A 20,490-nucleotide genomic window follows, 5' to 3' on the forward strand; every position below is an offset into this window, starting at 1 on the left:
TAATGAGTATTTTTACTTTTACCTACTGTATATTTTCATGCCAATACGTTTTTACTTTTACATAAGAAAGATTTTAAATGCACAACTTTTACTCATAACTAAGTGTTTTTACAATAACTTACTTGATTTAACTAAATTTGACATTTGAGACCATTTTCCCATGAAACAGTGTCAGAAAATCATATCAAAATACATTTTAATTAAAGAGGCTAAGCTGCGAACGTTTCATAGATACTATGGTATGGAATAGCTTGTGCCTACAGGGTGTGTCGTGTCTTTGAAACAGCCAGCATCTTCCCTCCTTCTTGGCACGGCAGCGTGATGATGCTGCATAGCTGCCCAATAAAGTTTACAGAGGGCAAAGGGCATTAAAAGTTGGAACCGTGTTGCAATGACATCTCACATTTCAAAATGATTCTCTTTTTATATGCATGGGCTACTGAACACTGACCCCATAAAAACACTAAGTATTGGTTAATTTTTTATTTATTTTCAGCTGATTTCCCTCCCAACTCTGTGGGGTATATAGAGCAGAGAGCTCTCGTCACTGAAGCCATCTTCTTGGATGTTGGAAACGGAGAAACTGGAGACTCTTGTGGAATCTAAGAATTACAAGCTAGTTTTCTATCTTCAGACTGGGAGCCACTGATTATATTCTTCTGCTGCTGTGCATTGTTCACAATGTCCGCATTTAAAACGGCAGCACCCGTCGGCTGCGAGCATCTGGCCACGGTGTGTTCAGGCGCAAACTGCCTCGTTCCTCTCAGTGACTTCAATGACAAACTCAGCCTGGCGATGAGCGTAGTGCTCACCCTGATGCTCGCTATGGTCATGTTCTCCATGGGCTGCACTGTGGATGCCTCAAAGCTGTGGGGCCACATCAAGAGGCCCTGGGGCATCTTCATCGGCTTCCTCTGCCAGTTTGGCATCATGCCTTTCACAGCCTTCGCCTTATCATTGGCCTTCGATGTGCTGCCTGTGCAGGCGATCGTCATCATCATCATGGGCTGCTGTCCCGGAGGCTCAGGCTCTAACGTCATCTGCTACTGGCTGGATGGAGACATGGACCTGAGGTGAGCCCACATACTCTTAGTTTAATATAATGTCAGGGAATGATGTCTTGTTTTGTCAGGATCCATGAAAAACGATTCAATCTGGAGAAAGGAAACAGATAGTATTACATTTAAATACAAATTATTTGGTTCAACTTAATATTATTGCTTTTAATTAACCTTATACAGCTATGTGAAATCTATTGACATAATACATTTAAAGTCAAAGTTTACGTTTTTTTAAAGGAACAGCAGTCATGCAGTTCAATGGCTCTATGGATGGGGCTGTCTTGGTGTACAAGTGGGAACCATATGAGCAGAGCCATCAATCAGATGACTAATTCATGAACGAAACGACACGAAAATAGTCCCCAGCTATTTTGATAATTGAGTTATCATTTAAGTAAATAAAAAAGACATTTAAAGACATCACTTTAGATTCAGAGAAACTGGGATGGACATCTTTTTAACTTGTATTGACAACGATAAATCGAGACAATAATCAGAAGATAAATTAAGAATGAAAAAACGTTGAGTTTAATTACATTTCTTATGTCAATAGATTATACATTGCTGCATTGTTAGTTGAAAGCAATAATATTAAGTTGAACCTAATCATTTTTATTTAAACTGCTTTCAGCTTTAATTTGTTGACATAATACATTTAATTAAAGTCAACATTTCCGTTTTTCAGTGTACATTGATACCCTACATTTGAGGAATCATTCTGTGGGACCCTTTATGTGTCCCCAACTGTGTGGAATAATGAATGGGCCATCACGGACCCCCTGAGTAAATCCCACAGTGAGATGTCAGTTGATCATGAGACTGACACAATATCAGTTGCAGTTGTCAACCATCACAGACGACTTATTTCATGCTTAAAATCTCTGTGTTATTAAAGAAGCTTGATAGACACTGACAGCATTCTCCTCTCCGCAGTATCAGTATGACAGCCTGCTCCTCCATCCTGGCCTTGGGGATGATGCCTCTCTGTCTGCTCATTTACACCGCCACCTGGACATCCACAGGAAGCATCCAGATCCCATACGACAGTATTGGTAAGGAAGAAACTCATGGTTGATTGCTAGCCCATAAAGCAAATATGGGGCTTTCATATCCACAGCTTTATTGTGTGCACAGAACAGGTTCATAATAATGATGTTGTGACATCTCCGTATCCTTAGGTATCACTCTAGTTTCCCTTCTTGTCCCAACTGCTCTGGGAATGCTTGTTAAACGCAAGTGGCCCCAATATGCAAAAAAGATCCTTAAGGTAGGAAATATTTTCTGATATTTGATTCTGATATTTGTTGTGACTTTCCATGTATGTCTTTATCCAATTGAATGAAATGTACTGTCTGTCTGTCTGTGCACAGGTTGGGTCCTTTGCAGGCTTTGCTCTCATTCTCATCATAGCTGTGGTTGGAGGAATTCTCTACCAGTCCTCCTGGGACATTGCTCCATCCTTATGGATTATTGGAACTATCTACCCCTTCATTGGTTTCAGCATGGGGTTCTTCTTTGCTCGCTTTGCGGGGCAACCCTGGTACAGGTAAGGTGACAGCATGGCAGCAACGTACATACAGATTGTATCTTGATTGGTATATTCAGCTTTATAATCATCAAACCATAGACTAAAATTCATTTTACAAGGTCATTGATCATTGCCTGTTTGGTTCAGGTGTCGAACCATCGGGTTGGAGACGGGTCTACAGAATTCCCAGCTATGCAGCACCATCGTCCAGCTGTCCTTCAGCCCTGCCGAGCTGGAGGTCATGTTTTCATTCCCCCTCATCTACAGCATCTTCCAGTTACTGGTGTCCGTCATATCTGTTGGAGGTGAGAGTTTAGCCGGCTAATACATACTTACCTAGTAAAGGATGGTAACCACTAGGGGTGGGAATCACCAGGGTCCCCACAATATGATACTATCACGATATTTAAGCCACGATACGATAGTATTGCGATTCTACGCTATGCCAAGTATTGCGATACGATATATTCCGATATGGCACATTTCTGATTTCTTTCTCCGCTGACTCCATCTTTGTTTGGACTAACTTCCTGCCAATCCCGCTGACTTAACCCATGGCCATGACCGCACAAGAAAAAGCTCAGCACCATGTAGTGGATTGAAAAAGCAATTGTTGCCAAAAACTTTAATTTGGATTTCCAATATCAATAGTTTGTATAATAAAATATTGATACTTGGCGTCTGTGTATGGATACAATATCGCCACTCAAAGTATCGCGATACTATGCTGTATCGATTATTTCCCCCACCCCTAGTAACCACCCTAGCTTTTTCTAGAAAACAAGATGGTCAACTGAGTTTTGGTTGGTCGCCCACCACCAACATAATTGAGGTGAACATATGGCTAAAGCTGTCTCGCTCCTCCATAAGGCACCAACGTCAAACAAAGTCTTTAAGGGTTTAACTGGCAGGTTCTACTAGAAAGAAATGGCTTTGTACAGGTTTCAAGCACGTCTGAGATCAAACGTTTTCATGGTTGATCCAAACAGAGACACTATGAGGCGAACTGTACGTGACGGTTTTGTCACATCCCATGATCTGAAATGCCTTAAATGGTTCTCGCAGACAGGCTGCATGATGGCATGTTGAATGTTGTCTTGCTCCTTTACACGTATCTACCTGTTATCGGTGAGTGCTATCAGAATGACGGTTTCATTTTAACTGGGAAGATGGAATTTCCAATTGGAATAGTTGACGCACGATGAAGTCTGTTTTCCAACTTGGAGTGTCATTAGAACCTCACTAACTCTGACCTCCAAATCCAAAATGACTCCTCTTGCATCAACCAAATGAAATGTAACTGCAAGGAAAGGTGATGGGTCCACTGACATCAAGGGAAGTTTCAAAGTGTAAACAGGCTTTCCAACATCCCCTTCCCAAGCGTTCTCAGGTGGTATCATGTTTGTGCCGCTGAAGTAGAAACAAACAGCCAGAAGGTTGGTTATTCATTAGACATTTGTCTAACCACACTTTGGTGGCAGTATAACACAAACAAAAATCTATCTTGTTTGCGTTAACCTCTGCCTTCATTCATTGCATTGTTCCTGGTTTAAAGAGATTGTTTGCAGAAGAAACAAGAGGATCATTTATAACTGTCAGGACAAATGTTTCTTAGTGTTTCTAAACCCATGTTTTTTTTCCTCTTCAGGCTACCAGTTATATAAAAAGTATCGAAAGCCTGTCTCAGATGAGGCCGACAGTGAGTCTCCAGGCCTGGAAGCTGGTGACGGTGAATCAGCAAAAAAGGACATACATGCTGTGGAAAATGGTGGCTTTGAGTTTGATGACATTAGCAAGACTGAAGAGAAGAGTAGGGATATCAAAAGTGGCACCCAGCTGTGAGATTACAGAACCTGCAAATCACAGACTTTGGACTTTCAGTAAGACTATTCAGCACCACAGAACCTCTGAAGACAGCTGAACTCAACACTGTGATCACACAGTGCACTCTGCAGGCCGGAGGTGTGCATTACACGTGCCAATCTGATCGACTTTGGAAAATGCTCCACAAGAACACGAGTTCCCAAACATCTTCCCTAGTAATAATAAATAATAATCCATTTTATTTATAGAGCGCTTTACTAAAAACTCAAAGACACTTTACAGATGTAAAATTAATCAAAACATAATTAAAACAACACACTTAAAATATGTAAAACACAACATTAAATGACAGATTGAAAGCAGTTTTGAAAAGGTGAGTTTTGATTTGTGATTTAAACAAGGTGAGATCGGGGCAGTCACAGAAGTGTTTGGGGAGTGGGTTCCAGAGGGAGGTGGCAGCGATAGTATGCCATAGTATGCTACAGAATGGCAAATAACTGACTCTCACACTGCATCCTATTATGTCTTGTACTGTGATGCCTTCCTTTACATTAATTTATTTTTATATTAACATGTGCAACCACTTTGGTAAGCATGTTATGCGCATGTTCCTTGATCATTTGCAGATATTTACAGTCGGCTTTTCTGAATGATGGAACTAAATGTGTGACATTCATAATTTATCTGATAAGACACATTATTGTGTCAAAATGTAGAGAATTATGAACACTGTTGGGAGCCAATCTATTTAAAAAATAGTTATGTATGTTTTTTGTATATACTTTATTCTGATAGCAGGGGAAATCAATGGTAATTAAATTCCATTTTTGGGATTTGGACACCAATGCAAACTCCTGTGGTAATGGGGCTCAGCGCAATCTTGGCATTTAAAAATATGTATGCTTTAAATAATACTTATGGTTAACATATCCTTCCAAGATTTTAAAAAAGGAATATACTGTAACACTGATATATTTCTTAGACATATTCACAATTATTGTGAGTCACAATTATGAGTCCTCTGTATAAATGTGCAAAAAAACCTAAGAATGCACATTTTCACGGATGTAAAATATTAATATACCAATAATGAAATATTTTTTAATTTCCGATTTACCACACTGTTGAGACAAATTCCTTCTGAACTGATGGTTGTTTTAATAAAAAAACATAAAATAAAAACAACATTTTTGTTGAAATAATTAATGGTTTGTTTTGAATGTAAGTTTTGTTATCCATCTCAATAAACATACTAATATATGTTAACATAGCCCCAATGTTGTGTGTTTATTTGATGTGGAGGTGAACATTTGGAGAACATAAGCATTTCTTTAAAATGTTGTCATGAAAATGAACCTTTATTAATCCAATAAAGTTTAAACGTCAATGACCTCTATGCCACTTACTACTACTACTGGCTCTTTAAAAGTCCTTAAATGTAATGTAGTAATATGTTAACATTTACAGGCCACATGGTCGCAGTACAAGGTCTTAAACATATTGCTCTCCAATCATAAAATAATTAAATGAAATGTTTTAAGTTGTTCAAAGTCCAAGCTGTGACAGCAAAAGCACGGACAGTAACAGATCGAAGTGCTGTCAGGTGATACCAGACATGCTCCTGTGTGTGACTTTACTGACTCTGGAGGCTGAGCTAGAGATGCTCCTCAGAGTGCTCCACCTTCACAGGCTCCTCCCCCTCATGACACATGACAAAGACTGCAAGAGGTGGAAGTATTCAGATTATTTACTTAAGAAAAAGTAGCATTACTACAGTATAAAAATACTTTTGTTAGAAATATAAGTCCTGCATTAAACGTTGTAAAATTTAAAAAATGAAATCATTAAAACCTACTCTTTTTTTTTTACATATATACACACATATTATTTAAAAATATTGTTGTATGTTTATCCCTTCAGTGTTGCATTTGGTAAAAGTAGGGTTAATTTGAGATATTTATTTGAGATAGATTACTGTTCTACTGAGTATCATAACAGATAATAATAATTCATAATTTATTATTTGATTCATATTTTTGCATTGATAACCAAAATCAGCAAAGTAACTAAAGCTGTCAGATAAATGTAGTGATAAATGAAGTATAATATTTTTCTAAGAATGTAGTAGTGAAAAGTAAAATGTGAAAATACTCAAGTAAAGAACCTCAGATACCTTAGTATTGTATATTATCTTTAATATACATGTCATTGTAAGTATTTCTGTTACATTTTATTGATTTCTTTTAGATAACTTCAAGACTTTTTAATTTAGAAGAAGCGATTTACGAGGGAACCCTGAACGCAACAAATGTACGTGTACAGGGAGACATAAATCGGACGAAGATGAGCAGTTAGGATCTGGTAACACATTGGTGTGTTTTTTCATGCATGTAATGCCTGTGACACTATTTTACAAGTATATTGTACTTTATCTGTAATATACATGTCATTGTAAGTATTTCTGTTTACTTTTTTTTTTTTTCAATTTGGATATTTCTTTTGGGTGACTTCAAGTTGTTATTTTCAAGACTTTTTAATTGAGATGCTGCAGATTACGAGCAGACCCTGAATGCAGCAAATGTGAACGTTTACATGGAGACAGAAATACGAAGAAGAGGTGCAGTTTGGATCTGGTAAGTAACCAAATACTCTTTACTGTAACCTTATTCGTACACGGAATGCCTGTTGCACTATTTTATACGTATAACATGTATTGGGGATTGTACATTACGATGTCCTATCTTTTGTGGCATCGGATAACATCTGCTATCCACAAAAAAGCTCTGAAAAAGTTCGCTTCCTCATTTCCTCTTCTTCAACTTTACCGTTATTAACGCTAGCCATGTCTGCGCTTACAGGATAACACAGTGACAGACGTGACTCTACAGTCAGTTAAAACGTACATTATTGCTGTCGAGTAAGCTTCTAAATATAGATGGTTGCTGTTCCCCTGGAGACTGAGCCCTAAGTATAGGGCTGGCATTCCTCTCAGTGCTTGTTATGAGCGGGTATAAGTTAGCAGCAGGTTTGATAATCGCCGGATATTCGTTTCTTTTTTTCATTTAACTGATTGCGGGGTAAGTCGAAACGAATATCCGGCGAATATCAAACGTGCTGCTAATTTTTACCCGCTAGGGTCAGTTAGTATGTTGGGAGCTCAGTTGTTAGCAGTAACTACTGCACATAAAAGGACATTACCTCAAGTACTGTACTAGTCATTTTTAGGGACTTGTACTCTCCATGTTTTGCAACTTTGTACTTCTACTCCACTACATTTCAGAGGTAAATGGTGTACTTGATCTCCACTACATTTATGTTATACCTTTAGTTACTTTACAGATCTGGATTAATGATGGTAAAAATAATCAGCCCTTAAATCAGACTTTAGTTCACCTGGAGTAAATTCAGCAGCTACCCTGCAGTATACAAAGCCATTCAAACTAGCTGCACCTTTACAGCTCTGATGATCACTAATTAGAATCAAAACATATAGTAATATTCGTTGCATAATGACTACCTTTGCTTTGGGTAATATGTTCAAAATCACAATATACATTGTTACTGGCTGCCACTTCAATACTTTTTATATGTTCAATAACTTTTATAAGACTGCTATTTCTTTTAATACTTTGAATATGTATTTTTTTTATTTTATGAACTTCTTTGTGCTTCTTAATTTAATATGATGATCTTCCTATTTTATTTTCCTATCTTTTATATGGACTTTCCCATTGTTGAAATAGTCTATATTAAATAAGCAAATGGTAAAGACTATTTTGTCTGTGTGAAATATACTTGACTTAAAGCCTATTTTATACCTTAAACAGTATCAAGAGAAATTACCATAAACAAATGCAAAACTATTAGCTAGTAGATATATTACAATTAAATAGCCTAGTAATAATAATATTAGAAATATAATATTGGAAATGCATTCTAATAAAACGACGCAAAATACATCCTCAAAAATTATGTTAACAATTTGGAAGGATGCTTATTTTTCTTTCTTTTATTTAACTGATTTGTGGTCTTAATATATTTGTAAAATCCAACTTCAATTCATGCAGCTACACTGAAGATAAGATATCTGAATATTAATGAAATAGAGCATAATAATAATGAACTTTAATGCTAGTGCCTCCTCCAAAGACTCAGGGGAATGTACAGTATATCTGATATTCTTTATTTGTTCATTTTTTTCCTGGGTTATAAACACATTGCTACACAGTTATGTGACTGTTTCTCTTTGGTTTTGTTTGTTTAACTGACCACATTGCTCTATACAATCAACTCTCAGGTGTTTGAACAAGGCAGAGCGAGGTGTTTTGTCATGCCTCAGAGCTATTTGCTCACGTGAGCGTGCAATAAGATGAATTAGAGAAACCACCACGTGGTCCCGGAGAATAGAGAGGAGAGCATTGCACCAGCGTGTGGAAATCTACTGTCACACAAAGTGTTTCTTCATTAATATTGTAAACGCTTGTTAAAGTGAGTCATGGGCTTCCTCAATGAAAGATGAGTCAATCGTCGTAAAAGTGTTGTGGCTTTTTTGTTTTTAAAGGTCAAATGCATGGAGCATCTGGATTGTATTTTATCACTGATAAAACAATTTAGTAAAATATGTAATCAGCTGATTGACCAGCAACCGTTTTTGAAATGTAGGGATTGTTTTTCACCTATCAAGCAAAGACACAACGCATGTGTGCAGATCTGCTGCTGGTACTCGTCTTCACCCCGTAGGATACTTTATGAGTTTAATGATTTGCCTTTGGAGCATACCACGTCCACGTACCCATGTCCACCCTGCACCCAGCTGTCAGTGACATGGATCATAGATCCTGTCTGTCTTCTAACCACCATTCACAACAGAGTGGTGCAGGGATGATGCATTTCTGTAGGCCCACCTGAAAGCAAGCCTCACAAGGGTTCCTTCAACTAATCAATTGGATTTTTCACTTGAGTTTTGAAATATTGCAGAAAAAATAAAGATCTTTTGCAAGCACATATTTATGATATTTACATGTTTTTTTTAAATGATTCTTAATGATCAATAAAGCGCAAATGTGCAGAAGTCAAAAGCTAGCGTTATAAACAATCAACATTACAGTCACATGGAGGGATGCTCCGGTTTTTGGGGCCGATCACCGATAGACGATCACCGGAATAAGAATCGGCCAATACCGAAAGCCGATCATAGGGTGGGTTATGGGGATCTTCCATTTATAGTGAATTAAATTGTCGTTGTTGCGTTCCACCATGAGGGATTTCTGCTTCATACACGTTGCATAGCTAGTGGCATTTTTATATGTACAAAACTGGTTTGGCACGAATAACTTAGATAGACTTCTTGTACCTTAATACATGAAGTAAAGAGCGCTATCACAAAGCAAAACTTCACAACAACAACAACCGTCATGCCTCGTCATGTTCGGTGTAATGTGGTTTGCCCCTTTTTAGCCACTTGTTAGCATCCGCTGTTGTTACGTCACATAGAAGCTCCAGACCCAGGGGTTATTACCAGTGTTGGGTGTAACGTGTTACAAAAGTAACAGAGTTACAGTAATGTATTACTTTTTGCTGTAACGCAGTAATATAACGCATTACTTCTGAAATGTGAGTAATATAATACCCGTTACAATTCTCAGTAACGCAGTTACAACACATTTTAACACAAAATGATGTGGTGTTTTGTTTCTAAGAATTCACAAACATCGCGAGACATTCCGACACCGGAGAAATAATTGTGCAGGTAGAATAGTAACTCAGTAAGCCTGTTTAATGCTGGTTAAGAGGGCTGCAGAAACAGATTCACAATGCAGAGCTGCAGGCTCACAATGCAGAGCTGCAGACTCGGAGAATAGAAAAGAGAAAGACAGGAGTGCACGCAGGCCAAAGAAACAGAGGGTCACTTTCTCTGGTCTGCTGCTTGAACCTTGAGAAGTTCAGAGACTAGTGGCAGAGTGTTGGAGATCTGCAGCCTCTGTCCTCTGTGGAATCGCTGGCTTTTAGAAAGCTTGTCAGCCAAATCCCCGTTAACACACCAATGACAAGGTGAGCTAACGTTGAATAGAGACTCGTTCATATACAGCAGGTCACAGGGCCGTGCAGAGGCTCCACTAACATGTTATTAATAACACACAGAGACGTCATGTTACCGGCATCACATATTATTCAGCCCACTTAAACGGAGCATGAGTTTAGTGTCTAGCTCTTTTCCTAATGTTCAGCATGTACTGCCAGATAGATAGATAGCTTTAATTAATGAGCTGCAATAAAGTACATTTCAGCATTTAAAGCCATACTTTAGAGGTGATTTTGGTGAAAGTAACTCAAAGTAACGCAAAAGTAGTGTAACGCATTACAGTTCAGAGACAGTAATAATGTAACGTAACTTATTACTTTAAAAAGACAGTAATAAGTAATATGTACTGTATTACATTTTGGAAGTAACTTGCCCAACACTGGTATTTACTGATGTATTTATGTCGTAGAAGAAAATGCAAACATCTCTTCAGCTTGTGTAAAACCACGTTTCTTTTTTTTTCTTTTTTTAAACACAATCACATTCAAAATCACATTTGAGATGAAGGAACGAAAAATGGTTAAATGCTGACTCATTTTCAGGTTTAAAAACTAATTTCTGTTCCATTTCGTTGGTGAATATTTGGCGCAGTTTTACTATAGCCGTGTTGCAGGTACAGCTGTGTGATGGAAGATATCGGCTCTATGATTAGGGTGTCATGACCTAGAACTATTCGTGTTATAATGTAACTTTTAAATGTCACCATTTTATCCACAACTAATTATGTAAAATCATATTTTTTTATATGTGGACATTTGTCTCAGTGTTGATATAACTGATTGCCAAACATATTTAAATACATTCTATCACCTAAGTTATCAAATAAAACCCAACAAATGAATAATGATGACTGTAACTCAGGAAGACAACTGCTCAACAACATTTTGCCACAGGAGAGCTTCTCCCCAGAGCCAGGCGTCACAGTTTGTGTGTGTATGTGTGTTGTGTGTGTGTGTGTATGTATGTGTGTGTCCCTCCCAGCGTGGTACAGCCTTAACAACTGACTCTGTACTGTAACACACAACAGTTCCTTGTGCCCAGGCAGTCAAGGTTTCAAGGTTTTATTTGTCATATGCACAGCAGATACAGCGTATATGTTGGCAATGAAAATGTTATATCCCATGCTCCTCCAACAACTCAACATACATGGTGCAAATAAGATAAATCAAATAGTGCAAAAAGAGAGAAGAATATTTACGTATATATGTATATGGCAGATATGTGTAACATATATGTGTACTATAAACAGATGTGAGTAGACATTCACAGAGCTCAGGAGTTCAGCAGTCTTATAGCCTGTGGTATAAAACTGTCTCTGAGTCTGGTGGTCTTGGTCCGGATGCTGCGGTACCGTCTGCCAGACGGCAGCAGACAGAACAGATTGTTGCTGGGGTGATGGGGGTCCTTTATTATCCTACCGGCCTTCTTCCTACACCGCTGGGTGTAGAGGTCCTCCATGGATGGCAGCTCCGTCCTGGTGATGTGCTGAGCAGTTTTCACCACCCTCTGTAGAGTCTTACGGTTGAGGGTGGTGCAATTGCCATACCAGGTGGTGATGCAGCCAGTCAGGATACTCTCGATGGTGCACCTGTAGAAGTTGCAGAGTATCCTTGAGTCCATGTTGAACTTCCGCAGCCTGCGGAGGAACAAGAGCCGCTGTCGAGCCGTCTTGGATATGACCCTGGTGTGATGTGTCCATGTCAGGTCCTCACTGATGTTTACCCCGAGGACCCTGAAGCTGCTGACTCTCTCCACAGGAGTCCTGCTACTGTAGGAGGCTACAGTAGTTAAATAGAGGTGATCAGGTATCATTCATTCCTATGTAAGCTGCTCAGTGGCACACATAACTGGATTAGGTTAACTGAAAACAATAATATTAAGTTGAACCTAATAAAACCATATTATTGCTTTCATCTAACCTACAGTAATACAGTCATGTGAAATCTGTTGCATTTAATGAAAGTCAACGTTTCAGTTTCTTCAGTTTACCACACGCTCTCTCAGCAGCATGACTGGTTTGCTGAAGCAGGAAGTTGTTTGGTGGATCTGTGTTCTCGGCTCTCCTTTAGCACAACACTGTGATCAACGTCACTGATGCAAACACAGATGACGAATTAAGAGTGCAACAGGGCAATATTTGACTTGCTCCAACACGATTCCCACGCTATAAAGTCCTACAGGGATGATGTAGTTTTGTTGTCTAACCAGGAAGTGGAGGACTCATCCTGGAGGATAGTGTTTCAGACACTAACTTCGCTGAACTGCTTGTGTTCTCCTGCTTCTGCTGTGCTTTTGTTGTTACACATCCCCACTGGAATATGATTGTTTGTTTGTGTGATACTACTTTTCCCAACTTCAAAATTCAGTTTTAGTTTTTTTTTGTTTTGTGTTGGTTGTTATAGGAAGAAGACACATACAGTAAAGTATATAGATGCATACAAACATGCACATTTTGTTATACAAGACACAGTACAAATACACACAGCTGAGCACATGCATTTTGGAGAGGTCCAGAGCGGAGAGGCAGCCAGTCGGTGCCGGAACCCGGGAGCCTTGCTCAAGGGCACCTCGGCAGGGGCCAGGAGGTAAACTGGCACCTCTCAAGCTACCAGTCTACTCCGTGTTTTTTATTGGTCCGATCAGGACGTGAACCCAAGGCCAAGTCCCTACAGACTGTGCCACTGCCCCTCAAACAAACTGAACTACAGTCAGCGTCCTTTTTCATTTGTATCTTTAAGCTTAGTAGTGCGGAAGGAATGAGTCCATAGGGGTGTAATAGACGGCTGTTTGAAAACAGACTTGGCTAAAGGTGCATTCATTACCTAATGTGCTAACTTTTCTCAAATCCCAAATGTTGCTTCATTTAGAAAATGGTCATGAGAGCGGACGATGCAGGACATGAGTGAGTGTAGTCCCTGCCTGTGGACGCGGCTCCCTCACAGCAGCCGGTCCCCCTGTGACCGCTACAAGCATGCCTGCTGCAGCTCTGGTGGACATGTCTACATCCTTGGAGGACGAGACAACAGCAGTCTGAGGGACTTCTGGAGTTACAGCGTGGGTAAGGGTCACAGTGGACTATACCGAATACTTTGAAGCTTCGGAGCTTTGCTAAATAAACATTTTAAATTCCAATAACTCAAGACCATTGTATAGTCAACGTTGATAGAAAAAGATTGACATATTTTATTGAACAGAGTATTCAGCTTCAATTTATATTTGCAATTTATAGGGCGATGACGTCATCAAATATGTGTTGTGAATTATTATTTGAATCCAATAGTAAAATTGACATGATTATATTGTTTAGTTTAAAAACAGTTAGGAGAAAAGTATTTACATTATTTACAGTAGATATTTGGAGAATGTTACTTCCTGATGGTAAAATTATTAGTTTGAATGTGATAATGTGAGACCTTTATTTTGATGAACAGGAAGTAATGTGTAATACGTATTCGTTGTATAAGGATTCCAGAGATGAAGTCGCAAGTCGCAACCTGCTTTAGTTTAAATAAATACTACTTCTTTGTAATACTGTAATAGTGCATTTGGAAGTAAAGTTCCGTTCAAAGAAAACGTTTGATCATCATTAGAAGCTTAAAACTACACAACATTTTGGTGCCGAAACCCGGGAATTGAAGATTGAATTGACTGTGTCGAAGTTGGAAGCTAACGCTAGCTACTTTGGCAGCAGAGATGGCCGAGCGTTTTGAACGGATGAAGAAGAAGAGAAAGACGGTATGCACATCTACAACGAAGTTGTTGAATCGCTTAGAGGAGGAGGTGATCAATGAGGTGCCCGACTGTGATAAACTTCGTGAAATGCTGTCAGTATTGTCGACCAAGGAAGATATTTTAATGGACTTAAACAAAGGCATTGAAGATGAAACGTCGACAGACGACCTTGAGACGGAGATTGCTAGTACTCAGGAATACCAGGACCGCATTACCACGCTGAAGGCTCGTGCCACGAGGCTCATTCAGCCTGCACGTGATAACGTGAGTGTGCGGGTGAGCAATGCAAGTTCGAACTCCGTGAGACCAGTGAGTAGACAGACTGTTAAACTACCGAAGCTGGTGATAGAGAAATACAGTGGAGAAATTAGCCAGTGGCAAGAATTCTGGTCTCAGTATGAAACGGCTATTCATGAGAATGATGCACTGTGTAAGAGGGAGAAATTTACCTATCTGAGATCCTATTTGACTGGAGCAGCAGCAAGAGCTGTTGCAGGGCTTACTTTGAATGATAGCAATTATGACGCTGCAGTTGAATTGCTCCGCAATCGTTTTGGAAGGAAAGACATTGTAATTAGTGCACACATGTCCAAACTACTGAGCTTAACCCCTGTGAAAAGGTCATCAGATGTTGCAGCACTCAGGCACCTGTACGACGAATGTGAAATACAGATTCGCAGTCTAGAGTCCATGGGAGTTCACAGTGACACATATGGCTGCCTGCTATGTCCAGTACTGCTCCAGCTTCTGCCGGAAGACATAGCACTAGTCTACACGCGCAAGTCAGACCCCAATGACGAATGGAAGGTGCCAGAGCTCATCCAGTTCCTGCAAAAAGAGGTCCAAAGCAGAGAGAGAGCACTTCAGCTTACCAGACCAGGTAACACTCAAAGAGACATTCCACCAAGTAATAAACCATTCAGTAGGCCAGCACCCCCTTATGAAAACAGACCTAAAAAATGGAACGTGCCCTCAGCTACTGCGTTGCACACAGCAAGTAATGCACCACAGATCTGCATATATTGTGACAGTGCTAACCATAAACCAGAACATTGTACTGAGAATTCTGTGTCTACTCGCAAAGAAAAATTAAGAAAGCTTGGAAGATGCTACGTGTGCCTTGGCCCAAAACACATAGCAAAATTCTGCAAAGTTAAAGGTGTTTCATGCCCTCTGTGTGGTCGCAGACATCACCAGTCAGTTTGTGAGCAAGGTGAAGCAAAGGCAGATGTGGACAGTGGCAGCACAGAGGCTGTTGTGTCCTCTGTGTCCAGCACAGCGAAACAGAAAGCTAATTCACAGAACACAGTGTTGCTCCAGACAGTGAAAGCATGGACAGAGGGCCCAGCAGGGAGAAAAATCGTACGCTGTCTGTTAGATGGAGGCAGCCAGAGAAGCTTCATTCATGAGGGTGTGGTGAAAGCCTTAAGATTACCAGTGGTAAGACAAGAAACGCTGCATCTACACACCTTTGGATCTACAGCTCATGTGAAGGCACAGCGTAACATTGTGAAGGTCTCTCTGGAAAATGTGTGGAACACACAGCAAAGGATTGAGATTGAAGCTGTGGAAACCCCTCAAGTATGCTCGGCAGTGATAAAGGTCCCCAGTGAACCCATCCAAGAGGAGCTCAGGAGAAAAGGTCTGCAGCTTGCTGATTTTCCACTGGACGGCCCTGATGACCCAGAACTGTCGATGCTCATAGGGGCAGACTATTACTGGAAAGTGGTGTCAGGCAAAGTCCAGAGAATAACAGAATCACTAGTGGCCGTAGAAAGCAGCTTCGGGTGGGCTTTGCAGGGGCCAGTTTCAACATCCAGTGTAACTGATGCTACTTGTATGCACATCAGCCTAGAAGAGGACACACAGATCTCAAAACAGCTACATGCCTTTTGGGAGGTGGAGTCACTGGGCATTGTTAATGAGAAGGCCCAGAGTGCAGTGGAAACTGACGCTCTACAGAACTTTGAACAGACTGTGACACACAAAGATGACCGCTACCAAGTTGAGTTACCATGGCGACCTGACAAACCGACACTCCCAGACAACTTCCGAGTGGCTAAAGGACGGTTCGAAGGCCTCAAGAGGAGACTCAAAATGGATGCAACCCTGTACTCAAGGTACAATGATGTCATACAGGATTATCTGCAGCAAGGCATCTGTGAGGATGTACCTGAGGATGTGTCAGCGGCAGAGCAGCCAGAGGCTGTGAGATACTACATGCCACATCATGCTGTTCTTCGAGAAGATAAGGTAACAACTAAACCGAGAATTGTATTTGATGCATCATCACATGAGGAAGGTTGCCCCTCCCTAAATGACTGTTTACTGACCGGGCCAAACCTTAATCCAAACCTGTTAGATGTGCTAATCAAATTCAGATTACATGAGATAGCCTTTACTGCAGACATTACCAAGGCTTTCCTGCAGATAGCTCTAGCAGAGAAGGACAAAGATGCTGTTAGGTTCCTGTGGCTACATGGACCTCTGACCAAAGATGCTGAAGGTGAGCTGCGGATTATGAGGATGAGTAGAGTAGTTTTCGGAGTGTCGCCCAGCCCATTCCTGTTAGCTGCCACCATAAGAAACCACATCAAGCAGTATGACAGTGAGCAGCCCAGGGCAGTGGAGGCACTGAGAGAGTCTCTCTACATGGATGATCTGATCTACAGCTCAAGTAATGTGAATGAAGCCCTTTCAGTTTCCTCAACAGCAAAGGAGATCCTGTCCCATGCCGGCATGAACCTGTGCAAATGGGTAACCAACTCACCACATCTGAGAGCCAAGTGGGCAGAGAGTGGAGTGGAGCACGCGACAGAAACAGACACCTGTGGAAATGTGCTGAAAGTGTTGGGGTTAGTATGGAGATCAGAGAAAGATGAGTTTGTGTTTGATTTAAAGGGACTGTTGAACATTTTAAAGGGCAAAGAGAACACAAAGAGAAGTGTGCTACAGACATCAGCTCGTATCTTTGACCCTATTGGTTTCCTTACTCCATTCACCATACGGGTAAAGTGCCTGTTTCAAGAGCTGTGGGAGAGGGGAATCAGTTGGGATGAACAGTTGCCCACAGATTTGGCTGAAAAATGGAATCAGTGGTGTGCGGAGCTGCCGAAGCTACACCTTCTAGCCATTCCGAGATGGTACCACATTGACATTCAGCCAAACTCACAGACACTGAAACTGCACGTCTTCTGCGACGCCAGTGAGAAGGCATACGGTGCTGTTGCCTATCTACAAGGACCGAACAAGGAAGGGGAGATTGTGACAAGTTTTGTGGCATCCAAGGCAAAGGTAGCCCCATTAAAGAAATTGACTTTACCACGCTTAGAGCTTATGGGTGCACTGATTGGAGCAAGGTTAGGAAATAATCTTCTCAAGCCTCTGAACATGGAGAAAAATCAGCTGAGTATGAGAACAGATTCGATGATTGTTTTCCATTGGATACGCAGTGCAGCACAAAAATGGAAGCCGTTTGTGTCAAACCGAGTGACTGAGATACAAGGTCTCACCAATCCAGAACAGTGGTCTCACTGCCAGGGTAAAACCAATCCAGCTGATTTACCCACCAGAGGCCAGAGCGTCGAGAACCTCATCCAAAGCCGGCTGTGGTGGAGCGGCCCTCCGTCACTATCACCAACTGATGAGGCAGAGAACATTGATGAGGACCGTGTTGCGGATGAGGTGAGCACTGAGCTCAGATCCAAGTTCCAGACAGCAGTACAGCTCGCTAGCACTGAACAAGTTGAACCACTGTTAGACTTACACAAGTACAGCAGGTTAAAGACAGTGTTAAGAATAACTGCATGGGTGAAAAGGTTCATAGCTAATGCCCGCTCCAGTCTGAAAACGCAGGGAGAGCTAACTTCTGAGGAGCTCACTGCAGCAGAAGTCTACTGGGTGAAGATGACACAAGAGCAGAGCTTCAGCCAAGAAATTTGTCAGCTGACATCAGGTCAAGACATCAAGAGAGATTCGAAAATCAGAGACTTGAAATCAGCTCACAAGTGTGAGACACCTACACCCACTGTGCTGAAGGTGGGAGATGTCATCCTGATCGGAGAAGACAATGCACCCCGGCAGACCTGGAAAATAGGCAGAATAACAGAACTGTTTCCAGGAAGAGATGGACTCATTCGTTCCTGTACTGTTCGTACTTCTACGGGCAGTGTGTTAAGAAGACCTGTTCAGCTGATATATCCTTTGGAGATTAATTAAGTGGACTGAATAGTAATGAACAATTGTTCATTGGGCGGGAATGTTGTGAATTATTATTTGAATCCAATAGTAAAATTGACATGATTATATTGTTTAGTTTAAAAACAGTTAGGAGAAAAGTATTTACATTATTTACAGTAGATATTTGGAGAATGTTACTTCCTGATGGTAAAATTATTAGTTTGAATGTGATAATGTGAGACCTTTATTTTGATGAACAGGAAGTAATGTGTAATACGTATTCGTTGTATAAGGATTCCAGAGATGAAGTCGCAAGTCGCAACCTGCTTTAGTTTAAATAAATACTACTTCTTTGTAATACTGTAATAGTGCATTTGGAAGTAAAGTTCCGTTCAAAGAAAACGTTTGATCATCATTAGAAGCTTAAAACTACACAACAATATGAGGACAGAAATTTGCTTCATTAGAAAAAACTCAATAGACTATAATTTGGTGTGGCCTAAAAAAACAATAAAAATTAAATCAAAACAAAAATGTTAATGTTACACAGATGTTATTATTACAGCATTTTATATTGCGCATTATATATGTGGAAAATGGCTCTGTATGATAGTAAAAAGAGAGGTCAGATGGGTGGTGTTGCATGATCCCCGACTTACATTTTGCAACATTTCAGTTTGTAACGAGTGGACGAAGTTGAACTGCACCAGTGAAGCTGCACCAGAAGAACTAGAGGAACATTCTATGGTGGCTCATGAGGTACAAACTCATCAAGTACATTTATTTTTTGCATTACTTTGAATGCCATCACAAGCATATACTGTAAATGATCATACAGCTCCGGAAAACATGAAGAGACCACTCCAAATGTTTCTTAAATGTTTATCTCTACATGTATGGCATCCATTCCAGTGTCTGTTGATTTCCATCACAAAGAAACAGAGCGGTGCAGGGATGACGTATTTTTGTATGCCGACCCGGAAGTAAGCTTTGCATGGGTTCCAAAAAGCAATGCGATTTCTCCATAGGATTTTGGAATATTGTAAAAAATAAGATCTGAGGAAAACAGTTTGAAAAATGCACTTTTTGTTCAGCCGGATAATCTCCACATGTCTACTCTACTTTTATCCTTTTCGAAACATAAATCTAATCGCCAGAAGCAAAATGCTAACGTTGTTATGATAACGATTCTGAACCCAAGAGCAGACAAGAGACGGTGTTGAATTGATGCAAGGGGGTTTATTGAGTGAGGTGGAGGAGCAGGTAGAGGACGCGGAAACCGGGGGGAGGGTGAGGCAGGCGAGCTGGAGTGCGTGATCCGGATAACTGCAGGCAGAGGGAAACAGAGTTAGGTTGTGGTCAAAGGCAACAAGAGACGAGAGTTCGGTAGCGAGGTAACAAGGTAACAAGGTAACAAGGTAAACTGGAGCCGGGTACGTATCATTACCACTGTAGAGCGAAGTACGATCTGGCACCGACAGCAGGGAATCCAAGGGTTTATGAAGGGGAGTTGATTGGAGATGACGACCAGGTGAGCATGATTGCAGATGACGGCCAGGTGTGAAGTGAGACCGACAGGGGGAGTGGCAAACCCAGGAGGAGGAAAAACACAGCAGACTGCTGTGACCACAACAGTACCCTCCCCTCAATGGACGCCTCCAGGCGGCCTAGGCCTCTCTGGGTGAGCCCGATGAAAATCCCGGATGAGGGAGGGGTCGAGGATGAGGCCCCGCGAAACCCAGCTCCTTTCCTCTGGCCCATAACCCTCCCAATCCACGAGGTACTGATACCCCCTGCCCCGACGACGAATGTCCAGCAACTGCCGGACGGTGTAATCTGGGTGGTTGTCAGTCAAACGGGGAGGTGGGGGGGGAACGTCCGGGGGGGAGAGGGGACTGGTGGAGACTGGCTTTAAACGAGAGACATGGAAGGTGGGGTGGACGTGCATGGCTGGAGGCAGCTTGAGTGTGACCGCTGAGGGATTGATGACGGAAATAATAGGGAAAGGGCCAACAAAACGAGGGGTTAACTTCTTGGAGCCAGTTCGTAAGGGGAGATCCCTAGAGGACAACCACACCTGTTGA

At 41.0% G+C, this 20,490-nt stretch overlaps 2 protein-coding genes across 2 annotated transcripts in view; both read left to right on the top strand.

Moving 5' to 3' along the window:
- Window positions 1-496: 496 nt before the first annotated feature.
- Window positions 497-5,684, top strand: slc10a2 (solute carrier family 10 member 2). The gene is made up of 6 exons (XM_063888711.1): window positions 497-1,073; window positions 1,995-2,113; window positions 2,240-2,328; window positions 2,432-2,607; window positions 2,737-2,894; window positions 4,238-5,684. Exons 1-6 carry the CDS (start codon window positions 682-684, stop codon window positions 4,429-4,431), a joined length of 1,128 nt encoding a protein of 375 aa, XP_063744781.1. The 5' UTR covers window positions 497-681; the 3' UTR covers window positions 4,432-5,684.
- Window positions 5,685-6,848: 1,164 nt separating this feature from the next.
- The window catches only part of si:dkey-3d4.3 (ras guanine nucleotide exchange factor F), a 34,010-nt gene continuing 20,368 nt past the window's right edge, over window positions 6,849-20,490 (top strand). The window contains exons 1-3 of the mRNA XM_063888210.1: window positions 6,849-7,046; window positions 13,363-13,553; window positions 19,083-19,165. Of these exons, the coding sequence (XP_063744280.1) occupies window positions 13,385-13,553; window positions 19,083-19,165 (252 nt within the window). The 5' untranslated portion in view covers window positions 6,849-7,046; window positions 13,363-13,384. The remainder of the gene's footprint in view (window positions 7,047-13,362; window positions 13,554-19,082; window positions 19,166-20,490) is intronic.

Source organism: Eleginops maclovinus, chromosome 7 (assembly GCF_036324505.1).
Source record: "Eleginops maclovinus isolate JMC-PN-2008 ecotype Puerto Natales chromosome 7, JC_Emac_rtc_rv5, whole genome shotgun sequence".
Taxonomy (NCBI): domain Eukaryota; kingdom Metazoa; phylum Chordata; class Actinopteri; order Perciformes; family Eleginopidae; genus Eleginops; species Eleginops maclovinus.

Bases quoted from the DNA above. Each gene is read 5' to 3' on its own strand.
- slc10a2 (XM_063888711.1), top strand. From the start codon at position 682: ATGTCCGCATTTAAAACGGCAGCACCCGTCGGCTGCGAGCATCTGGCC. The intron at 2,114-2,239 runs GTAAGGAAGAAA...CCGTATCCTTAG, and splicing joins GATCCCATACGACAGTATTG to GTATCACTCTAGTTTCCCTT. The intron at 2,895-4,237 runs GTGAGAGTTTAG...TTTCCTCTTCAG, and splicing joins GTCCGTCATATCTGTTGGAG to GCTACCAGTTATATAAAAAG.